This window comes from Rousettus aegyptiacus, unplaced genomic scaffold, assembly GCF_014176215.1.
Source record: "Rousettus aegyptiacus isolate mRouAeg1 unplaced genomic scaffold, mRouAeg1.p scaffold_m13_p_15, whole genome shotgun sequence".
Lineage (NCBI taxonomy): Eukaryota > Metazoa > Chordata > Mammalia > Chiroptera > Pteropodidae > Rousettus > Rousettus aegyptiacus.
In genome coordinates, this window is record NW_023416290.1 from 26,113,420 (window position 1) to 26,139,896 (window position 26,477).

General features: G+C 35.4%; 1 protein-coding gene across 1 annotated transcript; it reads left to right on the top strand.

Moving 5' to 3' along the window:
* The first annotated feature begins 414 nt into the window (after nt 1-414).
* LOC107512355 (methyltransferase N6AMT1-like) lies at nt 415-26,477 on the top strand. Its single transcript, XM_036232729.1, is given in 4 exon segments — nt 415-593; nt 25,786-25,967; nt 25,970-26,284; nt 26,287-26,477. Coding segments are annotated over 4 exon segments (867 nt in total).

The following is a 26,477-nucleotide window of genomic DNA, read 5'->3' on the forward strand; positions in this document are numbered from 1 at the left end:
GTTGGAGTATTGTGACCAGGGATCGAAGGGGTCTGCAGGCCACCCCAGATGGCAGCTGGTCTTGCTGTGATCTGTGACTACAGAGAGAATGCATGGGCACAGAAGTTGTAGCAAAACTGAGGCTGTATTGGCCTGATAGTTCTTGTCTCCTTGAGATCCTGCTTCACTCAAGCCATAAAATGCCTGCAGCTCATTGACAGGCAGCCTCCCATACCCTTATGGACTCTTGGGTTGCGCATTCTGCTCAGGCAACAGACCTTGGCTAGTGCAGTGAGTGCATTTCAGGGAAAACAGTTGTGGGAAAACCACTGCTGATCATACGAGCTGCAATATTTCTTGAGGAGGTCACAGGGGTCTATAGGACTGCCCTAGACAGCAGCTTGTCTCCATGTGATCTGTGACTACTGCGGTAACATGCAGAAACAGAAATTGCAGAAAACTGAGGCTATTGGCCTGAAGGGCCTTGGATCCCTGAGCTCCTGGCCCATCCAATACGAAAAATGTCCGCTGCACATTCAGGCCCGAGGTGGACAGCAGCTGACCATCCTATGGTTGGAAACTTGTACAGAGAGCTACAAAAATGATGCTGGCATGTAAACTAACAATGCAGTGACAAGGGGAAACTCACTAATAGACAAAGGAGACTCTGGGGGTCACCACACCACCCAACATGCATATCATCCCAAGGCTCATCCAGTTTCAGAGACTTACAGCAACTGACAGGCAGTGTCAGGCCTGGAGGAGCACTGGTGCCTCTACTAAACTTCCCTAGGTCAGGGACAGGGGATAACCAGACAGCTGCCTCGTGTTGTCTCTTCTACTTACCTATAGATCTAGCATAGGGAACAACTAACTGTGGATTGCTTTGTAGTTCCTACTGGGTAGCCCTGAGTAATCAAAAGCAGTGGTTGATTTTGGCCTACTGGAGACCCTCTCTCAAGGGATCATGAACCAGTGCATCTGGAGGCTGACAGCAGACCACAACAGAGCAACTTGTGACTAGTCCTGTTAGTGATACACACAAAGGGTGGTTGCAACAAGTACACAAGCTTGCTAGGCAAATTCCACTGAGTCAGGTCAGCCCCCAGACAGGAATTCTTACCCTGTGGGTGCAGCCAATTCCAGAATTAGTCAGCCTGAGTGTTAATCCTATCTGCTGATATACTAACAAGAATAAATTTTTAGTGACAACAGAATATCACACAAAACCCACATAAAGATCACATCCAGAGCAGCTGTCAGCATAGGGGATCAGGGAGAGTGTGCCAATGAACCACACAGGACACCTTCCACATTAGGTCATCTGGCCAAGGCTGAGAGATGGAACAAATATTCCTGATACATAGAAATGAACACAGAAAGGCTAATGAAATGAGAAAATAAAGAAACATGCCACAGATGAAACAACAGGAGAAAATTCCAGAAAATAAACCAAATGAAATGGAAGCAAGCAACCTACCAGAGATAGAGTTCAAAATATTGGTTATGAGGATGCTCAATGAACTTAGGGAGAGAATTGATAAACACAACGAGAACCTCAGCAGAGAGATAGTAAGCATAAAAAAGAGCATGGAAATCATAAAAAGAAAAAGACCAAACAAGTGAAGAATACAATAACTGAAATGAAGAATATGCTAGATGGATTCAACAGAAGATTAGATGAAGCAGAAGATTAAATCAGCGAACTGGAAGACAAGGTAGCAGAACCTATCCAATAAGAACAACAAAAATGAAAAAAGAATTAAAATAAAATGAGGATAGTATAAGAGACCTATGGGACAACATGAAGCATAATAATATCCAGATCATAGGAGTACCTTAAGGAGAAAATAGAGAGCAAAGGATTGAGAATATATTTGAAGAAATAATGACAGAAAACTTCTCTAATCCAGCCAAGAAATTAGACATACAAGTTCAGAAAGCACAAAGAGTCCCAAACAAGAGGAATTCAAACAGGTCCTCATCAAGATACATCATAATTAAAATGTCAAAGGTCAAAGAAAAAGAGAGAATCTTAAAAGCAGCAAGAGAAAGGCAGCTAGTTACTTACAAGGGTACCCCTGCAAGAATGTCTGCTGATTTTTCAATGGAAACTTTGCAAGCCAAAAGACACTGGTAATAAATATTCAAAGTTATGAAAAACAAGGATCTACAACCACACATACTCTACTCGGCAAGGCTTTTGATAAAAATGGAAGGTGAGATAAAGAGCTTTCCAGGCAGGAAAAGTCTTAAGGAATCCATCACGAACAAGTCAATATTACAAGACATATTAAAGGGACTTCTATAAAAAGAGAAGGGTAAAAAATAAAATAGAAGTAATAAATATGAATAATAAAATGGCAGTAACTATCTATCAGTAATCACTTTAAATGTAGATGGATTAAATGTTTCAATCAAAAGGTATAGGATAGCTGAATGTTTAAGAAAACAGACCCATTCATATGCTGTCTACAAGAGACTAACTTCAGATCAAAGGACACTCACAAACTGAAAGTAAAGGGATGGAAAGAGATTTCATGAAATAGAAATGAAAAAAAAAAAAAAGAAGACGGAGTAGTGATACTTATATCAGATAAAATAGACTTTAAAACAAAGGCTATAAGAAGGGATAAAAAAAATAAAGGGCATTACATAATAATAAAGGGATCAATAAATCAAGAAGACATAATCCTGGTAAACATATACACACCCAATATAGGAGCACCTACATACTTAAAGTAATTATTGACCAACATAAAAGGAGAGATCAATAGTAATGCACTCATAGTAGGAGACTTTAACATTCCATTGACACCAATGGACAGATTTTCCAGGCAAAGAATCAACAAGGAAACAATGGGCCTAAAAGACACACTAGACCAGATGGATTTAATAGATATTTTCACAGCATTTTACCCCAATGCAGCAAAATATACATTCTTCACAAGTGAACATGGAACATTTCCCAAGATAGACCACACGTTAGGACACGAATCATGTATCAATAAATTTAAGAAGATTGAAATACTATCAATCGTCTTCTCTGATCACAATGGTATGAAGCTAGAAATCAACTACAAGAAAAAAACAAAAATATACAAACACATCGAGGCTAAATAACATGCTACTAAACAATGAATGAGTTATTACTGATAACAAGGAAGAAATCAAAAGATACCTAGAGACAAATGAAAATGAAAACACAACTCAAAATCTATGGGGCACAGTGAAAGCAGTACTAAGAGTGAAATTCATAGCAATACAGGCTTGCCTCAAGAAAAATGAAAAAGCTCAAATGAACAATCTAACTCACCCTTAAAAGATCTAGAAAAAGAATAGCAAACAAAGCCCAAAGTGAATAGAAGGAAAGATTTATAAAAATCAGAGCAGAAATAAATAAAATAGAGTCTAGAAAAACAATACCAAAGATTAATGAAACCAACAGTTGGTTCTTTGAAAGGATAAACAAAATTGACAGACCCCTTAGCCAGACTCATCAAGGAAAAAAGAGAGAGGACTCAAAAAAAATAAAATCAGATATGAAAGCAGAGAAATAACTACGGACTCCACGGAATTACAAAGGATCATAAGAAAATACTACGAGCAATTATATGCCAACAAATTGGACAATATGGAAGAAATGGACACATTCCTAGCAACATATAATCTCTCAAGACTGAGTCAAGAAGAAACAGAAAATTTAAACTGACTGATTACCACCAATAAAATAGAATTCATAATTAAAACCCTCCCCAAAAACAGGAGTCCTGGACCAGATGGCTTCACAGGATAATTTTACCAATCATTCAAAGAAAAATTAAAACCAATTCTTGTCAAACTATTTCAAAAGATTCAAGAAGAAGGAAGTCTTCCTAATTCCTTGTATGAAGCCAACATTACTTGATTTCAAAAACAGACAAAGACAATACAAAAAAAGAGAAAACTTATGAATATTGATGCAAAAATCCTCGACAAAATATTAGCAAACCAAATTCAGCAATACATTAAAAATATTAAACCATGATCAAGTTAGATTTATTACTGGGATGCAAGGTTGGTACAATATCCACAAACCAATCCATGTGATACACCACATTAACAAATTGAAAGATGAAAACCATATGATCATATTAATAGATGCAGAAAAAGTGTTCGAAAAAATCCAGCATCCATTTATGATAAAAATTCTCATCAAGGTGGGAATAGAAGAAACACGTCTTAATATAATAAAGGCCATATATGACAAACCTACAGCTAACATCATACTCAGTGAGGAAAGGCTAAAGCATTTTCCTTAAGACCAGGAATGAAACAACGATGTCCACTTCCACCACTCCTCTTCATCATCGTATTGGAAGTCTTAGCCACAGCAATAATATAAGAAAGGGAAATAAAAGGTATCCAAGTTGGAAAGAAAGAAGTAAAACTCTCATTATTTTCTAATGACATGGTACTATATAGAGAGAACCCTAAAGATTCTACCAAAAAACTGTTAGAACTGATCAATGAATTCAGTAAAGCAGCAGTTTACAAATAAATATTCAGCAGTCAGTGGCATTTTTATACACCAATGACGAACTTTTGGAAAGAGAAGTTAAGAAAACAATCTTATTTACAATTGCATTGAAAACTATAAAATACCTGAGAAACAAATTAATGAAGGAGGTAAAAGGTCTGTTCTTAGAAAATTATGTCATTGAAAAAAAAATTGAAGAAGATACAAATAAATGGAAGCATATACCATGCTCATGGATAGGAAGAATCAACATCATTAAAAGGCCATACTACCCAAAGTAATTTATAGATTCAATTCAATCCCTATTAAAATACTAATGGCAATTTTCAAAGAACTAAAACAAATAATCCTAAAAATTTATATGGAACCATAAAAGACCCCGAATAGCCACAGCAATCTTGAGGAAGAAGAACAAAGTTGGAAGTATCACACTACCTGATATCAAACTATACTACAAATCTACAGTAATCAAAGCTGCATGGCACTGGCACCAAAACAGATACATTGAATAATGGAACAGAATAGAGAGCAAAGAAATAAATACAAGTTTATATGCTCACTTAATATTTGACAAAGCAGATAAGAATATACAATGCAGTAAACACAGTCTCTTCAATAAATGGTATTGGGAAAATTGGACAGCTACATGCAAAAAAAAAAAAAAGTAGTTGGACCACCTTCTGATTCTATATACAAGAAAAGACTTAAAATGGATTAAACACTTAAATGTAAGATCCAAAACCTTAAAACTGATAAAAGAATTCATAGGTAGTTAACCCTCTGATGTTGTTAACAGTAATTTCTTTTTGGATATATAAATATCCTGGGACAAAGGAAGCAAAAGAATAAATAAACAAATGGGATTCCATCAAACTAAAAAGTTTTTGTACAACAAAGAAGACCACCAACAAAACAAAATGACAACCAACTAATTGGGAGAAGACATTCACTAATTATGCATCTAATAAGAGGTTAATATCCAAAATATATATAGAACTTATACAACTCAACAATAAACAATCTAATTTAAAAATGGTCAGAAAATCTGAATAGATACTTCTCCAAGAGAAAATACAGATGGCCAATAGACATATGAAAAAAATGCTCAAGTTTACTAATCATGAAGGAAAAGCAAATTAAAATCACAATGAAATATCACCTGACACATGTTAGAATGGTTATCTATCATCAATAAAACAAATAACAAATGTAGACGAGGATGTGGAGAAAATGTACCTTTCATATGTTGTAGGGAATGCAAATTGGTACTGCCTCTATGGAAAACAGTCTGGAGGGTTCTCAACAAATTAAAAATGAGTATACCTTTTGACCCAGTGATTATACTTCTAGGTATTTATCTAAAGAAAACTAAAACAATAATTCATTAAGATCAATGCACCCTAATGTTCATGGCAGCACATTTACAAACAGTCAAGATATGCCTATCAAAAAATGACTGGATTAAGAAGTTATGGTTCATATATACAATGGAATGTTACTTAGTCATTAAAAAAAATAAAATCGTACTGTTTTCAGTGACATAGATGGATGTAGAGGTTATTATGCAGAGAGAAATAAGTCAGACAAAGATAAATATATGATTACACTCATATATGAAATCTAAGGAACTAAAAGAACAAACTAATCAAAGCAGACTCACAAATATAGAGAACAATTTGGTGATAGAAGGGAGAGAAGGTTGCGGGGCTGGGAGAGTGAGGTGAAGGGTTAAAGAACAAATTAGTAGTTAATAAATGATCATGGGGATGGGGAGCATGGCATAAGGAATGCAGTTAGCATAAATATATTTTCTAGGTGGAAAACCAGATAAGAGAAGGAGAACATAGGGGGATCATTTTATAAACTATACAAATGTCTAACCAAAATACTGTACACTTGAAACTAATAAAAAAAATCTTTGAATTAAAAAAAAGTCATGATCAGTAGATGCAGAAAAAGCCTGTGACAAATTCAGCATCCATTTCTTTTTTTCTTTTGTTTATTCCAGCTTTATTGAAATACAATAGACAATTAGTCGCTCATATTTACATTGTACAATTCAATGTTTTTTTTCATTTATAGTTGGCTACGATAATATATTAGTTTCAGTTGTACAGCACAGCGATTTGAGATCTATGTAACTCATGAAGTTTTCACCCCTCTAAATCTAGTTAACCCTTCTTCCCCCTTACATATATACTACATTATTAACTACTTCCTTATGCTACAATTTATATCTCCACGTCTATTTTGTAACTATTTATTTATACTTCTTAATCCCTCTGCCCTTTTTTGCTGTCCCTCTTAAACATGTCTCTCATCTAGTAGCTATCAAAATATTCTCTGTATTTATGAATTTGTTTCCATTTTTGTTGTTTATTATGTTCTTTAGATTTCATATGTATGTGAAATCATGTGATATTTCTTTCTCAATTCAACCCATTTCATTCAGCAAAATACCCTTTAGGTCTATCAAGGCAATATCTTTTCCATCACCTTCCTTTTAGTTTGTGTGTGTCTTTTCATCTGAAGCGAGTCTCTTGTAGACAGCATAAGGAGGGGTCTTGTTTGCTTATCCATTCAGCCACTCTGTCTTTTAGTTGGAGCACTTAATTCTTTTCCATTTGAGGTACTTGTTCATAGGAATGTAGTTATTACCATTCTTTATTCCTGTTTTTTGATACATTTTTTTTTCTTAAAGAAGTTGCTCCAACTATTCCTTTAATATTGTCTTGATGTTTATGAATTCTTTTAGCCTGTTTTTGTCTGGGAAGCTCTTTATCTGTCCTTCGACTTTAAATGATAGCTTTGCTGAATAAAATATTCTTGGTTGTATATCCTGGGTTTTCATCACATTAAATATTTTGTGCCAAGTCCTTCTGTCCTGCATAGTTTCTATTGAGAAATCAGTTGCTGGTCTTATGGGTGCTCCCTTGTAGCTAACGAACTGCTCTTATCTTGCTGCTTTTAAGATTCACTCTTTGTATTTAAACTTTGGCATTTTAATTATAACGTGTCTCGGTCTCTTTGCGGACATCTTTCTTGGGTCTTCTGAGCTTCCTGGGTTTGTATGTCTATTTCCTTTATCAGATTAGGGAAGTTTTTCATTATTATTTCTTCAAATAGTTCTTCTTCAATTTCTTGTTTTCCTTTGAGTACTCCTATGATATAGATGTTTGTATGTTTAATAGTGTCCCATAGTTTCCTTAAATTACTATTATTGTCTTGGCTTCTTTTTCTTTGCTGCTCTGATTGAGTGTCTTTGTCTTTCCCATCCTCTATATCGGTGATTTTATTCTCTTCTTTATGCACTCTGTTGATTCCCTCTAATACACTTTTCATCTCAGATAATGTGTTCTTTATTTCTGATTTCTTCCCTTTTATAATTTCTATTTCCATTTTTATGTTTTTTATCTGTTATTCTCACTGAGTTCATCTACACTTCCCATAAATTCATTGAGCATCTTTATAACAAGTGTTTTGAATTCTGCATCTGTTAGATTGCTTGAGTTATTCTTGGATCTCTGTTCTATTCTCTCATATGGCTTTTGCTTCTTGTCTTCCCATTTTGGCTGCATTTCTGTCTGCTTCTGTGTAGTAAGCAAAGCTCCTAAGTCTCTCATTCTTATTAGTGCAACTTTGTGTAGTAGGTGTCCAGTGGCACAGTCTTGACAGTGGTTCAGTTGCAGGCCAAGTTTAGCCCCAGACTGTGCCACTCCATGGCTACCTGTTAATCAGCAAGCAATCTACAGATGCCGTGTTCATATTTTCTTCAAGAAAACACACCAGAAACCTAGGCCAGCTGTCGCCAGTGTGAGTCTTGGCAGTGCTCAGCAAGGAACACCAGTCTCACCAAGGACACACCTGGCTGTAACTTGGGTGGGGTTATGAGTTGGGAGAGATGGAATTTCTGGGAATCCTCTGGGCAGAGCAACCTCAGTTATCCACTTTGAAGATGTCTCAGCTATGGCTACACTGTGTCAGCACACTGTGGAAGGGAGGGCTCACTAGAGGAACAATGGACACTACCAGCACTTATACCCAAGAGAAAGTCTTGCCTCTGGCCCTGACTGCAACAACTCAATTTCCCCTGTAAGTTCCTGGTGCTTCATGGAGCCAACTCATCACAGCTGCTCAGAGCAAGCAGGTCCATCATGGCATAAATCTGCTCGTAGACCCAGCCCCTTTAAGAGTTGTCTGCAGCTGCTGGCAGCGGCTGCTGCTGCTCCCGCTGCGGTAATCTCTGTCCCACTTGGCTGCTTGAGACTGGCTAGCCTCATGTCTTCACCCACTCCTGCCTTCTATTGTTGCAGATTGATTAATTATTTCTCTCTCTAGCCATAGTGCTTCTTCTGTTCATTGAGATCACAGGAGACTTTCCTTGCTCTTTGTTTCGTGTTTCTTTCACAACTTTTATTTGGTCACAAGAGGGATGAACAAAGCCTCTATCATCTATGCCAATTTTCTTCTGTTTCCTCTCAGCATCCATTTCTGAAAAAAAACTCTCAGCAAAGTGGGAATAGAGAAAATATAACTTGATATAATAAAGGTCAGATATGACAAACCCAGGGAGAAGCTAAAACCATTGATTTTTATTTTCTTTAAGATCAGCAACAAGACAAGGATGAAGTCCCTTTTTCCCATTCAGATGGTTGTCTCTTTACCTTGTTGGTGATTTCTTTTGCTGAGCAGAAGCTTTTTAATTTAATTTAGTCCCATTCACTTATTTTTGCTTTTACTTCCCTTTTCTTTGAGGTCAATTTCATAAAAATCCTCTTTAAGTACAAGGTCCTTCAATTTAGTTCCTACGTTTTCTTCTATGTGCTTTATTGTTTCAGGTCTTATATTCAGATCCTTACCATATTGAGTTAATTTTGGTGTGTGGTGATAAATAACAGTCTAGTTTTATTCTTTTTCGGGTGGTTTTCCAGTTTTCCCAGCACCATTTATTGAAGAGGCTTTCCTTTCTCCACTATATGTTTTCAGACCTTTTGTCAAAAATTATTTGCCCATATAAATATAGCTTTACTTCTGGACTCTTAATTCTGTTCCACTGATCCATGTGTCTCTTTTTCCGCCAACATCATGCTGTTTTGATTTTCATTGTTTTGTAGTATAATTTGAAGTCAGGCAGAGTGATACCTCCAGACTTTTTTTCTCAGGATGGCTTTGGCAATTTTGGGTCTATTGTGCTTATACACAAATCTGATGATTTTCTGCTCTATTTCTTTAAAAAGTGTTGATGGGATTTTGATGAAGATTGCATTAAATCTTTATAATGCTTTATGTAATATGGTCATTTTAACTGTTGTTTCTTCTAATCCAAGAACACAGAATATTTTTCCATTTCTTTGCATCTTCTTCAATTTCTTTTAATAGGATCTTGTAGTTGTCATTATATAGGTCCTTCACATGTTTCATTAAATTTATTCCTAGGTATTTTATTTTTTGTTGTTGCAATTGCAAAAGGAATTATTTTTTCCACTTCTTTTTCTGATGCTTCATTATTAGAATACAGAAACACTTTGGACTTTTGAATATTGATTTTGTATCCAGAAATTTTACTGTATTTGCTTATTGTCTCTAGTAGTGTTCTTGTGGAGTCTTTAGGATTTTCTATATAGAGAATCGTGTCATCTGCAAAAAGTGAGACTGACTTCTTCATTTCCTATTTGGATGTATCTTTTGATATATCATATGATTCTTATTTTTTAATTTGGTTATGTGGTATATCACATTAGTTGTTTTCTGTATGTCGAACCATCCCTGTGCCCCTTGGGTGAAGCCCACTTGATCATGGTATATAATATTTTCAAAATGTTGTATTCAGTAACCTAGTATATTATTTAGGATTTTTGCATCTGTGTGTAGTTTTCTTGTTTTGTGTTATCTTTACCAGCTTTTGGTATCAGAGGAATATTGGCTTCATAAAATGAGTTCAGAAGTGTGTTTTTTCTTTGATTTTTTGGAAGAGTTTGAGGAGAATAGATATTAAGTTTTCTTTGAATGTTTAGTAGAGTTAACTTGTAAAGCCATTTGGTCCTGAACTTTTACGTTTTGGTAGGTTTTGATGATTGTTTCAATTTCCATACTGCTGATCAGTCTATTTAGATTTTCTAGTTCTTCTTGATTCAGTCTAGGAAGATTGCATTTTCTAAGTACTGTTTCATTTCTTCTATGTTATTAAATTTCTTATTATATATGTTTTCATAGTATTCTTGCATGACCTTTCGTAGTTCTGCAATGTCAGTTGTAATTTCCCCTTTTTCATCCCTCATTTTGTTTATTTGTGTCCTTTCTCTTTTTTCTTTAGTGAGTCTAGCCAGGGGTTTGTTAATTTTATTAACCTCAAAGAACCCATTTCTTTTCATATTTATTTTTTTCTATGTTTTGTTTTGTTTTATTTGTTTTCAGGATCATTTATTTCTGGCCTAATTTTGATGATTTCTTTCCTTTCACCAACTTTAGGCCTCATTTATTATTCTTTTTCTAGTTTTTTAAGATGAAGCATTAGATTGCTTATTTGGGCTTATTCTTGATTTTTGAGATAGGCATGTAATGATATGAACATTCCTCTTATGATCACTTTTGCCATGTCCTAAAAGTACTGATCTGTTGTACTATCGTTATCATTTATTTCTATGTATCTCTTGATTTGCCTTTTATTTCTTTTCTGATGCAGTTATTCTTTAGTAGCATGTTGTTTAATCTCCTTGTATTTGTGGTTCTTCCCACTTTCTTTTTATAGTTGATCTCCAGCTTCAAAGCATTATGATCAGAGAATATTATTGGTATGATTTCAACCCTCTCAAATTTGGTGAGGCAATCTCTGTGTCCTAGTATGTGGTCAATCCTTGAGAATGTTCCCTGTGCACTAGAGAAGAATGTATAAGCAGCTGTTTTGGGATGAAAGGCTCTGTAAATGTCAATTATGTCCAGTTGGTCTAATGTGTCATTTAAAGATGTTATTTCCTTATTGATTTTCAGTTTGGATGATCTGTCCATGTCCAATGGTGGCGTATTTAGGTACCTTACTATGATAGTGTTTTGGTTTGTTTCATTCTTTAGTTGTTAGTAATTGCTTTACATATTTCTAAGCTCCCCGATTGGGACCACCGATATTAATAAGTGTCATATCTTGGTGCGTGAGTCCTTTGGCATTATGAACTGTCCCTCAGTACCTTTCCTACCTTTATTTAATTTCAAAGTCTATTTCATTCAATATTAGTACTCCTACTTTTCTGTGAATGCCGTTTCCTCAAAATATCATTTTCCATCCTTTCACATTGAGTTTATATTTGTCTTTGGAGCTAAGATGTGTCTCCTGGAGGCAGCATATGGTTGGGTTTTGTTTTTTGATCTATTCTGCAATTCTGCACCTTTTTATTGGTGAGTTCAGTCAGTCCATTTACATTTAGGGCGATTATTGAAATATGAGATTTTCTTATAGCCATTTTATCTTTTGCTTTCTGGTAGCTCTGTGTCCATTGCTTCCTCGTCCTCATGTTTCTGTTTTTTTTTTTTTTTTTTGATTGGGTTTGGTGGTCCTTCTTGTTTTATGTTATATACTTCAGTACTGAATCTTTGGCATGTGGTTATTTATGAATATGTAGAGGAGAGTGTGTGTGTGCGTCTATATACACACATATATATATCATATTCTTCTTTCTGTGCCTTATCTCTCTTCCCTTTTAAGAATTTAGATCTTTGAATCCTCCCTTTTTCTGTTTTGTCTCAATTTTTCCCTATGCATGTTGAACATTCACTACTATATTTCTAGAACAACTCTCTTCTTACTGTTTAAGCTTATAATGCTCTGTTCTTAATAAGGGTTGTACTCCTCTTCTTCTATCTGCCTGTTATTTATCTTACTCATAGTTACATTTTTTTTTGTCATTTTGTTTTATGAGTTGACCCCTTTCAGTATTTCCTGTAATGCGGGCCTTGTGTTGGAGAATTTCCTCAATTTTTGTAAGTCTGGAAAGATTTTTTTTCTCCTTCGTATCCAAAGAAGAGCTTAGCTGGATATATTATTCTTGGCTGGTATTTCCTTTTACTTAATACTTTGAATATTTGATTCTGCTCTTTCTGTCTTGTTAGGTTTGTACTGAGAAGTCCTACGATAATCTAATGGGTTTTCCTTCATAGTTTACCATCTTCTTTCCCCAAGTGCCCTGAGAATTCTTTGTCATTGATTTTTGAAAATTTTAATACAATGTGTCTTGGAGAAGGCCTTTTTTAGTTGAGGTAACTGGATGTTCTTTTGACTTCTTGAATTCTAAGCTCCAGCTCATTTCTTAGATGTGGGAAATTCTTGTCAACTATTTGTCTGAATATACTCTAATCCCTGGTCCTTTACCTTCCCTTCAAGAATGCCTATTATTCTTATGTTTTTTTTTTTTTTCCTGATGGTATCAGCTAGTTCTTGTATTTCTCTTTCATTAGTTTTAATTCTTCAGTTTCTCTCTTCTTCCTTCTGCTTTATTTCTTGATTTCTGTCTTTGATATCACTGTTTCTTTCCTCCATTTAGACGACTCTATTTCCCAAGCTTGCTATTTCATTTTTCATATCTTTCAGTGTGTTCTTCATCACCAGAAGTTCTATTAGATTCACTTTGAGGGTTTCAATCTTCTTGGTAAAAAACTCATTCTGTTGATCTAGTTGTTTTTTTCAGTTCTTTGAATTATTGATATTTGTTATTTTGGATTTCATTGAATTTTTCAGAAGTACTGTCCTGAATTCTCTCATTTAAGTCACATATTTCTATGTCTGTAAGCTTATTTTCTGGAGATTTTTCTTTTTCTTTCTGAGCTACCTTGTCATCTTGGTTGTTCATGGTGTTTAATGGATTCTTTCTCTGCCTGGGAATTAATGGAAGTGTATTCTGCCTTTTTTCCAGACAGATTTATTATATAAGTGTTCTTCTTTAGCCTGTTGTAAAGAAGATATTTTTCTTTTGGTTTCCAGTAAGTGGAGTTTAAGCCTCTTGGATCCCTGCTTTATATAAAATCTTAAAAATGGCGCTTTTTTTCTTATAAATATTCAATCACGCTCCCTACTCTCAGTCTCCATCCATGTCTGTGTTAGCAATAGCTTGTGTAGCTTTTGCTCAGATTCTTTTGGGGCTTTGCAGTATTCAGTTTTGGAAGATATGGTGGGGAGAAGCCCTCTGGGTTGGTGGACAAGGGCTGCTCCTCAGCCTCACATTTTACTACCACACCTAGTAATAATCAATTGTTACTTCTCTGCCATCCCCATTTCTTTTCTGTCCCCATTTCCCTGCTTTCTGCTCTGATCCCTGTGCACTGCTGCTTTGTGATGCTCACAGCTCTCTCAGGCAGTGCTATTCAGGGAACCTGCTGCATCTTCTCCCCCTACAGGGAGCTCCACCTGTGAGAGGCAGTTTCTTTCTTTCTTCTAGTCTATCACCCAACTTCCGGGGTTCTGACCTGTGGTAGCTCTTATTCACAAATCTCATGCTCAGACATGCTGGTGTATAGGTTGGGTGATTTTTGTTGAGTTTTAGATGTTCAATTTATTGTTATTTCAAGGGGAAAGGTCTGGGAACATCTCTCACTCCACCATGTCACTCAATAATGACTGTTTCAACGAGAGACTTTGAATGCTCAAGACTGTGCACTTTGCTAGTGCTAACATCCTTAACTTGCTTCTTGGCTAAGCAAGAGGATGCTTTACACTAAGGAATAACATTTATGGACATCCCAATCAGCTGGAAACCTTTCTGTCCTCATGTTTGATTTTAAGCACCATTGCTTCTTACTCGCAACACAATTACTCCCCGCTGAAACTTTTGAAAAGAAAATCATACATCTAATCAGTTGCATTCAAGACATTGTTTCTCCTTACCTCCACTTTTAATATGTAGTTTGTAGAAAGATCATATAAGATGTTGGGGAATGTGACCTGGAGTCTTCCCCGTCTCAGTTCTCCGTCTTTTATTAATTTAGTAAAATGATGTCTTAGACATGTCATCAATAATATATTTCTTAGATTTAGTTTCTGCGGCATTTAAATGGCATGTTTTGTATTACTTTACCATAGAGATGTAGAAATTTGGTAAAAATTATCATCTCTGGAATATAAGGCATGAAGTTATATCTCTCCTGCTACTTAAATCGATATTTAATACTCAGTATGACTTTTCATTTGTAGCATTGCTAAGTTTGCATTTAATAGCAACTTCCTAGTGCTACAATGATTTTTCTTGAATAAGATGGAAATCTCTAAGAAGACAGATAGCTCCTTTGGATACCTCAAATCTCACAGAAAAAAAACTGTAAGTTCTTCGGTGAACAAGTTTAGCTTTACTATCCTTCCCTTTAGAAAATGGTGAAGCTATAGACACATAATTAATCAACCAAATCTAAAAACAATTTCTGATTCAAATTAAAACAAGAGTAAAATTAACCTTATATTTTAATGAATACATTGGCTTAGTAGTAAAATAGGCTTAACATAGACTTATATAAACTACTGATGCAAACAGGCGAAAAGCCTGTTTCAGTACTCTGCAAGCTTCTTTGTTATTAAAAGCATAGATTGAAAAAAAGATCCAGGATACGACAAAGAAACATGGTGGAGTGAGAGACATTCATGGATCTCAGCCCTTGAAACAATAATAAGCTGAACATCTAAAACTCAACAACAACGACAGCAACAAAAACACCCAAACTTGCACACCCGCACGTCTGAGCATATGATCTATGCATGAGAGCTACCACAGGTCAGAACCCTGGGTGTTGGGCAGTGGACTTGGAGAAATAAAGAAGCTGCCTCTGGTAGCCTCTGGAGCTCCTTGAAGAAGGATGGGGAGGGGTGAAAGTGCGGAGTCTTCCCTGATCAGCCTGCCTGGAAGTGCTAGAACTTCTAGCAGTTGGCACCAGGGCCCAGTCATCAGGGCATAAAGTAGAGAAGCAGGATGGGACCACAGAGAAAAAACAGTTGATTTTTACTGGCCCCGGTTGCAAAATCGAGGCTGAGCCACAGCCTCCAGCTCCCAAACCAGAGGGATCCTCCCCCAATACCCACTGAGACAGGTTACTGTGGAGCCACAGGGGAATCGGAGCAAATGCTATTAAAACTATTGCCAACACTGACAGGGACTGAAACTGAGAGTAGTAATTGTGATTAAATATGTACAAGAAAATAAAAAAGACATTTAGGCTTTATCTAAAGCAGGAATCCAAGAGGCCTAGACACCACCTACTGGAAACCAAAAGAAAATTGCCTTCTTTCCAGCAAGCTACAGAGACATCTTTATATAATAAATCTTCTTTCTAGAAAAGCAACAGAATACACTTCCATTAATACCCAGATGCAGAAATAGTCCATTAAACACCGTGAACAACAAAGGTGACAAGGCATCTCCGAAAGAAAGAGAAAAATCACCAAAAAAATAAGCTTACAAAAATAGAAATTTGAAACTTAAATGACACTTCTGAAAACACTCAATGAGATACAAAATAACTCAAATCAACAAATTCAGGAATTGAAAAACAACTAGATGAGCACAGTAAGGAGATTGAAACCCTCCAAAAGAACCGAATATAAATTCTGGAGATGAAGAATGTACTGCAAGAATTGAAAAATGAAAAAACAGGCTAAGAAAATAGAGTCAATCAAATGGAGGAAGGGATCAGTGATATCGAAGACAGAAATCTGGAAATAATCAAAAAGGAAGAAAAGAAAAACTGAAGAATGAAAAATAATGAAAGAGAAATACAAGAACTAGCTGATACCATTAGGAAAAGAGGGGAAAAAAGCATAAGAATAATACACACTATCAAAGGAGAAGAAAAAGAGCAGGGATTAGAAAGCATTTTTAGACAAATAGTTTGCAAGAATTTCCCAACTCTAAGGAATGAGCTGGAGCTTGGAATTCAAAAAGTCAACAGAAAACCCAATTATCTCAACCCTAAAAGGCCTTCACCAAAACACATTGTATGAAAGTTATCAAAAATCAATGACAAAGACAGAATTCTCAGGGAAGCCAGGGAAAAGAAGATGGTAACATATAAAGAAAAACCCATTAGATTATCATTGAACTTCTCAGCACAAAACTTACAAGCCAGAAAGTAATGGAATGAAATATTTAAACTATTAAGTGAAAGGAACTAGGAGCCTAGAATAATGCATCTAGCTAGGCTTTCCTTTAGATATGAAGAAGAAATAAAGACCTTTCCAGATATACAAAAATTTAGGGAATTCTCCACTATGAGGCCTACACAACAGGAAATACTGAAAGGTGTCAACTCATCTAAAACAAAATAATAAAACAAAATAATAAAACAAAAAATACATAAGTAGGAATAAAGTAACTATCAGGCAAATAAAAGCAGAGGAGTGCAGCCCTTACTAAGAGCAGGGCATTATAAATTTAAATAATAAGAAGAGAATAGCTATAGCAAGATAGTAATGAATGTTCAGCATATATAGGGATAAACTGAGATAACAATGACTGAAGAGGGGAGGATTTGAAGATCCAAATTCGCAAAGTGGAAAGGAGATAAGGCGCATGCAGAAAAAAATGAATGATTATCTATATATAACTATCCTTTACATATTCGTAATGGTAACCATACACCAAAGATTCAGAACAGAGGTATATAACATAAAACAAGAAGAACCAGACGCAAAACCCACAACAGCCAATTAAAATAAGGAAAACAGAAACACAAGGACAAGGAAGCAATAGAAACACCAAGCTACCAGAAAGCAAAAGATAAAATGGCTGTATGAAGACTTCATATTTCAATAATCACCCTAAATGTAAATGGACTGAACTCGCCAATAAAAAGGTGCAGAATTGCAGAATAGATCAAAAAACAAAACCCAACCATATGCTGCCTCCAGGAGACACATCTTAGATCCAAAGACAAATATAAACTCAATGTGAAAGGATGGAAAATGATATTTTGAGGAAACGGCATTCACAGAAAAGTAGGAGTACTAATATTGAATGAAATAGACTTTGAAATTAAATAAAGGTAGGAAAGGTACTGAGGGACAGTTCATAATGCCAAAGGACTCACGCACCAAGATATGACACTTATTAATATCGGTGGTCCCAATCGGGGAGCTTAGAAATATGTAAAGCAATTACTAACAACTAAAGAATGAAACAAACCAAAACACTATCATAGTAAGGTACCTAAATACGCCACCATTGGACATGGACAGATCATCCAAACTGAAAATCAATAAGGAAATAACATCTTTAAATGACACATTAGACCAACTGGACATAATTGACATTTACAGAGCCTTTCATCCCAAAACAGCTGCTTATACATTCTTCTCTAGTGCACAGGGAACATTCTCAAGGATTGACCACATACTAGGACACAGAGATTGCCTCACCAAATTTGAGAGGGTTGAAATCATACCAATAATATTCTCTGATCATAATGCTTTGAAGCTGGAGATCAACTATAAAAAGAAAGTGGGAAGAACCACAAATACAAGGAGATTAAACAACATGCTACTAAAGAATAACTGCATCAGAAAAGAAATAAAAGGCAAATCAAGAGATACATAGAAATAAATGATAATGATAGTACAACAGATCAGTACTTTTAGGACATGGCAAAAGTGATCATAAGAGGAATGTTCATATCATTACATGCCTATCTCAAAAATTAAGAATAAGCCCAAATAAGCAATCTAATGCTTCATCTTAAAAAAGTGAGAAAAGGAAGAACAAATGAAGCCTGAAGTCAGCAGAAAGAAAGAAATAATCAAAATTAGGGCAGAATTAAATAAAATTGAAAACCAAAAATAAATAGAAAAAAATAAATGCAACGAAGAGTTGGTTCTTTAAAAGATTAATAAAATTCACAAGCCCCTGGCTAGACTCACTAAAGAAAGAAAGAGAAAGGACACAAATAACAAAACCAGGGATGAAAGGGAGAAATTACAAGAAACACTGCAGAAATACAAAAGATCATACAAGAATACTATGAAAGAGTATATAACACCAAAGTTATCAACTTAGCAAAAATGGACCAGTATTTATAAAAATACAACCTTCTTAGACTGAATCAAGAAGAACTAGAAAATCTAAATAGACTGATCAGTAGTATGGAAATTGAAACAATCATCAAAAACCTACCAACGAGTAAAACTGAAACCAGATGGTTTCATCAGTGAACTCTACCAAGTGTTCAATGAAGATTTAATACCTATTCTCTTCAAACTCTTCCAAAAAATCAAAGAGAAGGCAACACTTCCTAACTCATTTTATGAGACCGGTATTACCCTTATACCGAAACCTGGAAAAGATAACACAAAAAAAGAAAACTACAGACCAATATTTCTCATGAACACAGATGCAAAAATCCTAAATAAAATTTTAGCAAACCAAATACAGCAACATATTAAAAAGATTATACACCATGATCAAGTGGACTTCATCTCAGAGGTACAGGGATGGTTCAACATATGCAAATTGATTAACGTGATACGCCTCATAAAGTAATGAAAAAATAAGAATCATACGATCATATCAATAGATGCTGAAAAAGCCTTTGACAAGAAACAGCATTTATTTATGATCAAAATATGTAACGAAACCAATATAAAAGGAAAGTACCTTAACATAGCAGAGGCCATCTGTGACTAACCCTCAGCCAACATTATATTTAATGGTAAAAAACTAAAAACCTTTCCACTAAGATTGGGAACAAGACAAGGCTGTCCACTATCACTACTGTTATTCAATAAGACATTGGAGGTCCTAGAAAGTGTAATCAAGCAAGAGAAAGATATAAAAAGAATCAAAATAGGAAACAAAAAATTCAAACTGTCACTCTTTGTGGATGGCATGGTTTTCTATATAAAAAGCCCTAATGACTCCACAAGAACACTATTAGAAACAATGAGCAAATACAGTAAAGCTTCTGGATACAAAATCAATGTTCAAAAATCCATAGTGTTACTTTATTCTAATAATGAATTGTCAGAAAAAGAAGTGGGAAAAATAATTCCTTTTGCAATTGCAACCAAAGAATATAATACCTAGGAATAAATTTAACAAAACATATAAAGTACCTATATGATGAAAAGTATAAGGCTCTTTTAAAAGAAATTGAAGAAGATACAAAGAAATAGAAAGATTATACATGTTCTTGAAATAGAAGAACCAGCATAGTTAAAATGACCTTATTACCTAAAGCATTATATAGATTTAATGCAATCTCCATCAAAATCCCATTGGAATTTTTTAAAGACAGAACAAAAAATCATCAGATTTGTATGGAAGCACAAAAGACCCCAAATCAACAAAGCCATCCTGAGAAAAAAGAACAAGCGTGGGAGCATCACTCTGTCTCACTTCAAATTATACTACAAAGCAACAATAATCAAATTGCATGATATTGGAAGAGAAACAGACACATGTACCAGTGGAACAGAATTGAGAGTCCAGAAATAAACCCATGTCAACACGGGCAAGTAACTTTTGACAAAAGAGCCAAAAAGATACAGTGGAGAAAGGAACGTCTCTTCAATAAATGGTGCTTGGAAAACTGAAAGCCACCTGCAAAAGAATGAAGCTAGAATGCTGGACATCACCACACACCAAAATTAACTCAAAATAGATTGAGGACATGAATATAAGACCTGAAACAATAAAGTGCATAGAAGAAAACATAGGAACTATATTCATGGAACTTAAATTTTAAAAGAATTTTATGAATTTTACCTGAAATGCAAGGGAAATAAATACGAAAATAAATGAATAGGACCACATAAAACTAAAAAGCTTCTGCGGAGCAAAAGAAACTGTCAACATGGTAAAGAAACAACCATCCGAATGGAAAATATATTTGCAAGCAATGCCTCCAATAAGGGCCTAATATCCAAAATATACAAAGAACTCACACAACTAACAATAACAACAAATAAAAAATAAACAATCCAATCAAAATATAGGCAGAGGACCTGAACAGACACTTTTCCCTAGAGGACATACAAATGGCCAACAAATATATGAAAAGATGCTGAACATTGCTAGCTGTTAGGGAAATGCAAATCAAAACCACAATGAGATACCATCTCACACCTGTTAGAATAGCTGTTATCAACAGGACGAGTAATAACAAATGTTGGAAAGGATGTGGAGAAAAAGGAACTCTCATACACTGCTAGTGGGACTGCAAATTGGTATAGTCACTATGGAAAACAGTATCAAGGTTTCTCAAAAGACTAATAATTGATCTACCATATGATCCAGCAATCCTTCTATTAAGTATTTAGCCTATTTCTGAAAAGATATTTGCACACTGGTGTTCATAGCAGTATTATTCACAGTGGCCAGGACATGGAAGCAACTGAGGTGTCCTACGATAGATGATTGGCTAAAGAAGTGGTGGTACATATATACAATGTAATATTACTCAGTCATAAGAAGAGATGAAATACTGCTATTTGCAACAACGTGGATGGACCTTGAAATAATCATGCTAAGCAAAATAAGCCAGACAGAAAAGGTTGAAAATCACATGATATCACTTATATGTGGGATATAAACCTAAAAGCAACAAGTGAACAGGACAAACAAGCAGAGATTCATGGAAAAGTGCAATAGATTGGTGGTTACCAGAGGGTAGGAGGGGAGGTCGGAGGTAAGTGGGGTAAAGGGGTCAAATATGTGATGACAGAAGGAAATCTAAGTATGGACGGCGAACACAGTGCAATACATATATACGCCTTACTATTGAATTGTACGCCTGAAACTTACCGGATTTTGCTAACCCTGTAATCATAATTAAAACAAACAAACAAATAAATAAATTAAATAAGTAAATAGTCACTATTGATTATATATACCTTTTTTATATGGTTGTATTTTGAGTGTATATGTTTGTGTGTGTTTCCGTTGAATGACAGAGGAAGAGAGAGAGAAAAGAAAACACAAGAAGAAAAAATATATAAAATATCAGCTTTGCAGGGATTCAATTGGCACATTTCAACTATTTAGAGTATAGAGTGGCACAAAAATTTCAGAATGATAATATTACATTTTCTGTTTTTCAATACATTACCCCTGCCTTGGATCATCTGTTTCTTCTTTTTACTCAGGGCCCCCATTGAGCTTCTTTATTGTATTCCTCTCTACCTTCCTCCCTCCACATGCCAGTGGGCATCATGTCTTCTTAGACTCAGCCTCTTTTACAAGTTATCTATCATTATAATAACCTGGTTGAAGATTAACTTCCTAGATCCAATGGTGGAACTGAGAACTGATTGTATTCAATCTATGTATTGAATCTTTTCACAGAGATAACAACTCATAAAAATCAATAAAATGAATGGTAACCTAAATGCTACCTACCACCTGCCCTAGATGAAGCATGTAGGAAAAGAGAGAATTCATACCTGAAGAAAGAGTACAGGTTTTAGGAGGACCACGGATATCAGGAGGAAGTAAGTGGACATTATCCCAGTCCTTGTGTGTCTCTGAGAAGTGCTTCATCCATCTCCTCCAGGGACAGGGAACAAAATTATTCCAGCAAGTACCAGTAGTTATAAAAAAAAAAAGAACAGAAATTGGAGTGTGCGTTCTACCACCTCAGCTGCCATGGGCTCTTCCCTTTATTGGGCTGGCTGGGCAAAGTCCAAATTTTAGCAAGAGTAGCCAGATACCAGGGCAATCTTCTCATTCTTTTTAATTACATTACGAAAAGTCAAATATTTTTCATTTCTGGTATTGTGTTATTTCTGTATTATAAAGAAACTGCATTATTCTCCTTTAACACTTAGAAAAATAGGTCATAGTCTTGAAACCAAAGGAAGAAAGAATTTTAATCATGTAATTATTGCTTCAGGGGCTCTTAAAATAGATTGTCTCGGAGATCCTAAATGTGTCTAAAAACTTAACTTAAATTGGTCCTGTCCTGTTTCTAACAAGACCTGAAACCAAAGTTTAAACCTTGACTACACCTCTTACAAGTAACACTTGTGAACACCATTTCTGAGTAAAACTTGTTAACCCTTAACTACTCTTCCCCATAAAACCAAAGGACCAGGACATGACCGGAACCTAAATGCCAGAACCCTTTTAGAAGAAAAGAAGCAATTGTTCAGGAATATGTGCTGAAATCTCTTAAATTTTGCCCCAAATCATGGATTGGGAAGCCAGATTTGAGCCTTACCTCCTGTCTCCTTGCCAGTGGACCTTTTTCTTTTCTTGAAAGCCGGTGCCATAATATTGTCTTCTACGTGTTGGGCAGAGCCCCTGCTAGGTAACAGAAACATTATGAGCATTCATTTCTGTAGATTTTCCTCTGAATGGAAGTCCAAATCCTGAGAATGGGAGAGAAGATGAGGGAAAGCCCTCAACATAGGCTTGTCACTGGTTTATTATGTAAAAGAAACTCAGACCTTTAACACTGTCAAGATGAGCCTCCACTAGCAAATCTCCTGTGTTCCAAAAAAAGGGTTTTTTGTCACTATTTTGATTTGTTTTATCCTAGATAAATGTAAAGCCATTAGGTAAAGAGAAAGGTAAAATCTACCCTGTTGTGCATACATTGTCTCATTTAATCCTCAAAACAGCTATATAAGGTAGTTATTATTATTATCTTCATTTTACAGATGAAGAAATTGAGACTTAGAGGACTTAATAAATTTGCCTTAAGTTACATAACTAGGAAGTGGCAGAACTACAATTAGAAGCTAGGTGCTTTTCCTCCAAAGCTTGTGCCTTTAACCATTGAAATATAGTGCCTCTTAGATCTCGGAAAGGTGGTATTATGTTCATTTATTTATTCACTCATTTGGTGAACATTTTCTTAGTGCTTAATTTGTGATAATCAGTATAACAATTTTGGGAATACAGTGGTCATTACCTTTATAACGAACTCAGCACTTCAGGGCTCAGGAAGCAACTCCGGAGTTACCGAAATTGAACCAAAGAGCTCCCAAAAAAAGAACTGCTTGCTGAGTCATGTCCCATGGAAAACAGAGTCCTTGAACTCTTTCAGAGACTTCAGTCTCCTGCTCACTTAATTAATTTGTCTCAGATTAGACTGAAGATCATATACTAAAAATGAGTTTACGCATGTTTGTTTTCTCCTAGATTTAAAGAATATAGACTGTTAAAAGCTGGTTTCTGCACCAGAGTCAGAACAGAGCTCTCTGGGGAATTCTGAGCCATGCAGGTGGATATTCTCACTGCTGCTTCCCAGTCTTATCATCTGGCATCTGAGTCTCATAAGCAACAAGTCTAGGAAAGATAAATTGAAGAGGGATGTTTCTGTTTTCCACATCCAGGTGTGGAACATCTGGTAAAGGCCATGGGACCCCGAAGGTTTAAACAATGAATTCTGCTAAAACCCTAGGCACTTCGTGTCACTTCAGATTTTTCACATTAATTATCACTGCCCTGAGCAAAACCGAAACTCAGGTGTGTTCAGTCACTTTGCTTTCCAACATATCCACGTAGTCACCTGGTTTATTTTTACAGCAAGGCCTTAAAAATGAAAGGCAGAAAGCTGTGATTTATACAGAGTAAGTAATTAAGGCAAAATTCCTAGAAAGGCAGCCTCAGTTAAATTTATTTTACAATCTTGATTAGAAGTCTCCAAAGTCCAAAGAGTCACTTAGAGAATATCCTTAATACCTATTTGTATGTACACACACATACACACACAGATAAGTGTTTGAGAGTGGATTGAGCTGTTCAGGTTATTGGCATTAACTCAAAATATCATGAGGGTGTAAGTTATGACATTAGGTTACCTGCTTTATGAAAGTTTTATAAGCAAAAAGAAGGGGAAAGAGAAAAATTACAACTGATGCAGTAAAATAACTTGGCAATTTGTACCAAGAATTAAGCTGGCCTTAATGTGTGACTAATTTTAAAAAATCATATACTGAGTTCTTTCAATGTTTCTTGCCATATTTCTTGCCAAAATTCTTTTGCCATATTTCAATCCTCTGAATCACATGCATTTCTACATTTACATATGAAGATATAGATACAATCTATCAAGAGTGAATTTTTGCCCTTCGTTCTTGCTTTACAACTAAGAACCTTCATTACAGCATTATTCAGGATAGACAAGTTATGAAAACAACCTAAATGCTCTTCGATGGATGGATAAAGAAAATATGATTCAATATCTATCTATCTATCTATCTATCTATCTATCTATCTATCTATCTAACTATCTATCTATCTATCTATCTATCTATCTATCTATCTATCATCTGTCTGTCTGTCTGTCTATCTATCTATCATCCACCTACATACATACATGTGTGTATAGGCATGGTATATATAATGGCATATTATTCAGCCATAAATTAGGAGGAAATTTTGCTGTTTATTTAACATGAATGTAATCTTTAAAAAAAAAAGTCAATATCTAGAAACAGAAAATAATAGAATGGTAGTTGCCAGGGTCTAGAGGGAGAAATTGGAAGACATAAGTCAAAAAATATAAACTTTCACGTATATGAATAAATTCTGAAGATCTAATATACAGCACAGTGACTATATTTAATACTCGAAAGTTGCTAAAAGTAAATCTTAAGAGTTCCTACAATTAAAAAAAATGTTAACTATGTGAGGTGAGGGATGTGTTAATTATCTTAATCTTGGTAATCATTTCACATTGTGTGTGTAGAAGACCATCATGTTGTATACTTTAAATATACACAATACATATATACAATGTGTACTTTAAATATATATTTGTCAATTATTCCTCAATAAAGTTTATTAAAAAAAAACATATTCTACAGCCATTTTCATTGTTTTGTATTAACCTGTGATCGGCTGATGTCTAGCCAAAAGATTCAAGTAACGATGTGCTTTAGTAGATTTTTCTAGGCTTCCCTCATACTGACACAATTGTTTCTTGCTAGAGAATTATAAATACAAGTGGCACAAGATTTTAATAAATTGTGGGTCATATAGGTCATTGATGAAAACAGATCAGAGGAAATCAAGGCTCAACTATATTTTCATCACTATGCAGCTCTCTGATAACTAAACTTAAAATTTTCAATCCTGTGCCTAAAGATTAATAACTAATAACTAATAACACTAATAATAACAACCACTTGTTGAACAAATACTGTTTTTTCCAAGCACTGTGCTAACATTTCATCTAATTTTCATCACAACTCTCGTGCCAATTTCTCATGTGGAAATTGAGGCTCGAAACACTTAAGTAACATACCTAGAATATAAATATTAGTCTGCAGTGAAACCAAATTGTGAATTCAGATGATATGACTTCTAATTTTATTCTCTTAGTTTCTATGCCATTCTGCCTCTAAGAAAGTCAAGGTGGTGGCACTGGAGATTCCTCATGCCACTGCACAGGCACAAGAGCCACAGTACCTTTAGTGACAAGCACAAGCCTGCAGAGGATACATTTCTGCTGTTGGATGCTCTCGAGGTGGCAGTAGCTGAGCTCAAGGGAGTGAAATACACCATTAAGTAGGTTCAGGGTCTGCAGTAGTTTCTGCATTCCTAGCCTCTGTGATAGGTCCTCGTGCTTTGTACATATGCATTGATAACAACCCTAAGGCAGCAGCTTGTACCCTGGAGATAGCATGCTGTAACAAAGTTCACAGTCAACTCATAATTACAGCTTTGGTCAAAGGCTTGCTACCAAAATTGAAGCCAAAAGTTGACATAGTATTTAATCCCCCCTATGTAGTGACTCCTCCTGAAGAGGTAGGAAGTCATGGAATAGAGGCAGTTTGTGCCGGTAGCAGAAATGGTTGCAAAGTCATGGGCAGGTTCTTTCCACTGCTCCAGATCTCCTTTCACCAAGAAGGGTGTTCTATTTAGCTACCATTAAGGAAAACAATCCAGAAGAAATTTTGGATACGACAAAGATGAAAGGTCTTCAAGGGACTACTGCACTGTCCAGGCCAGCAGAACAAAAAATCCTTTCAGTTCTAAAAATATACAATGTGTGCTCACTCTACATAAGCTGA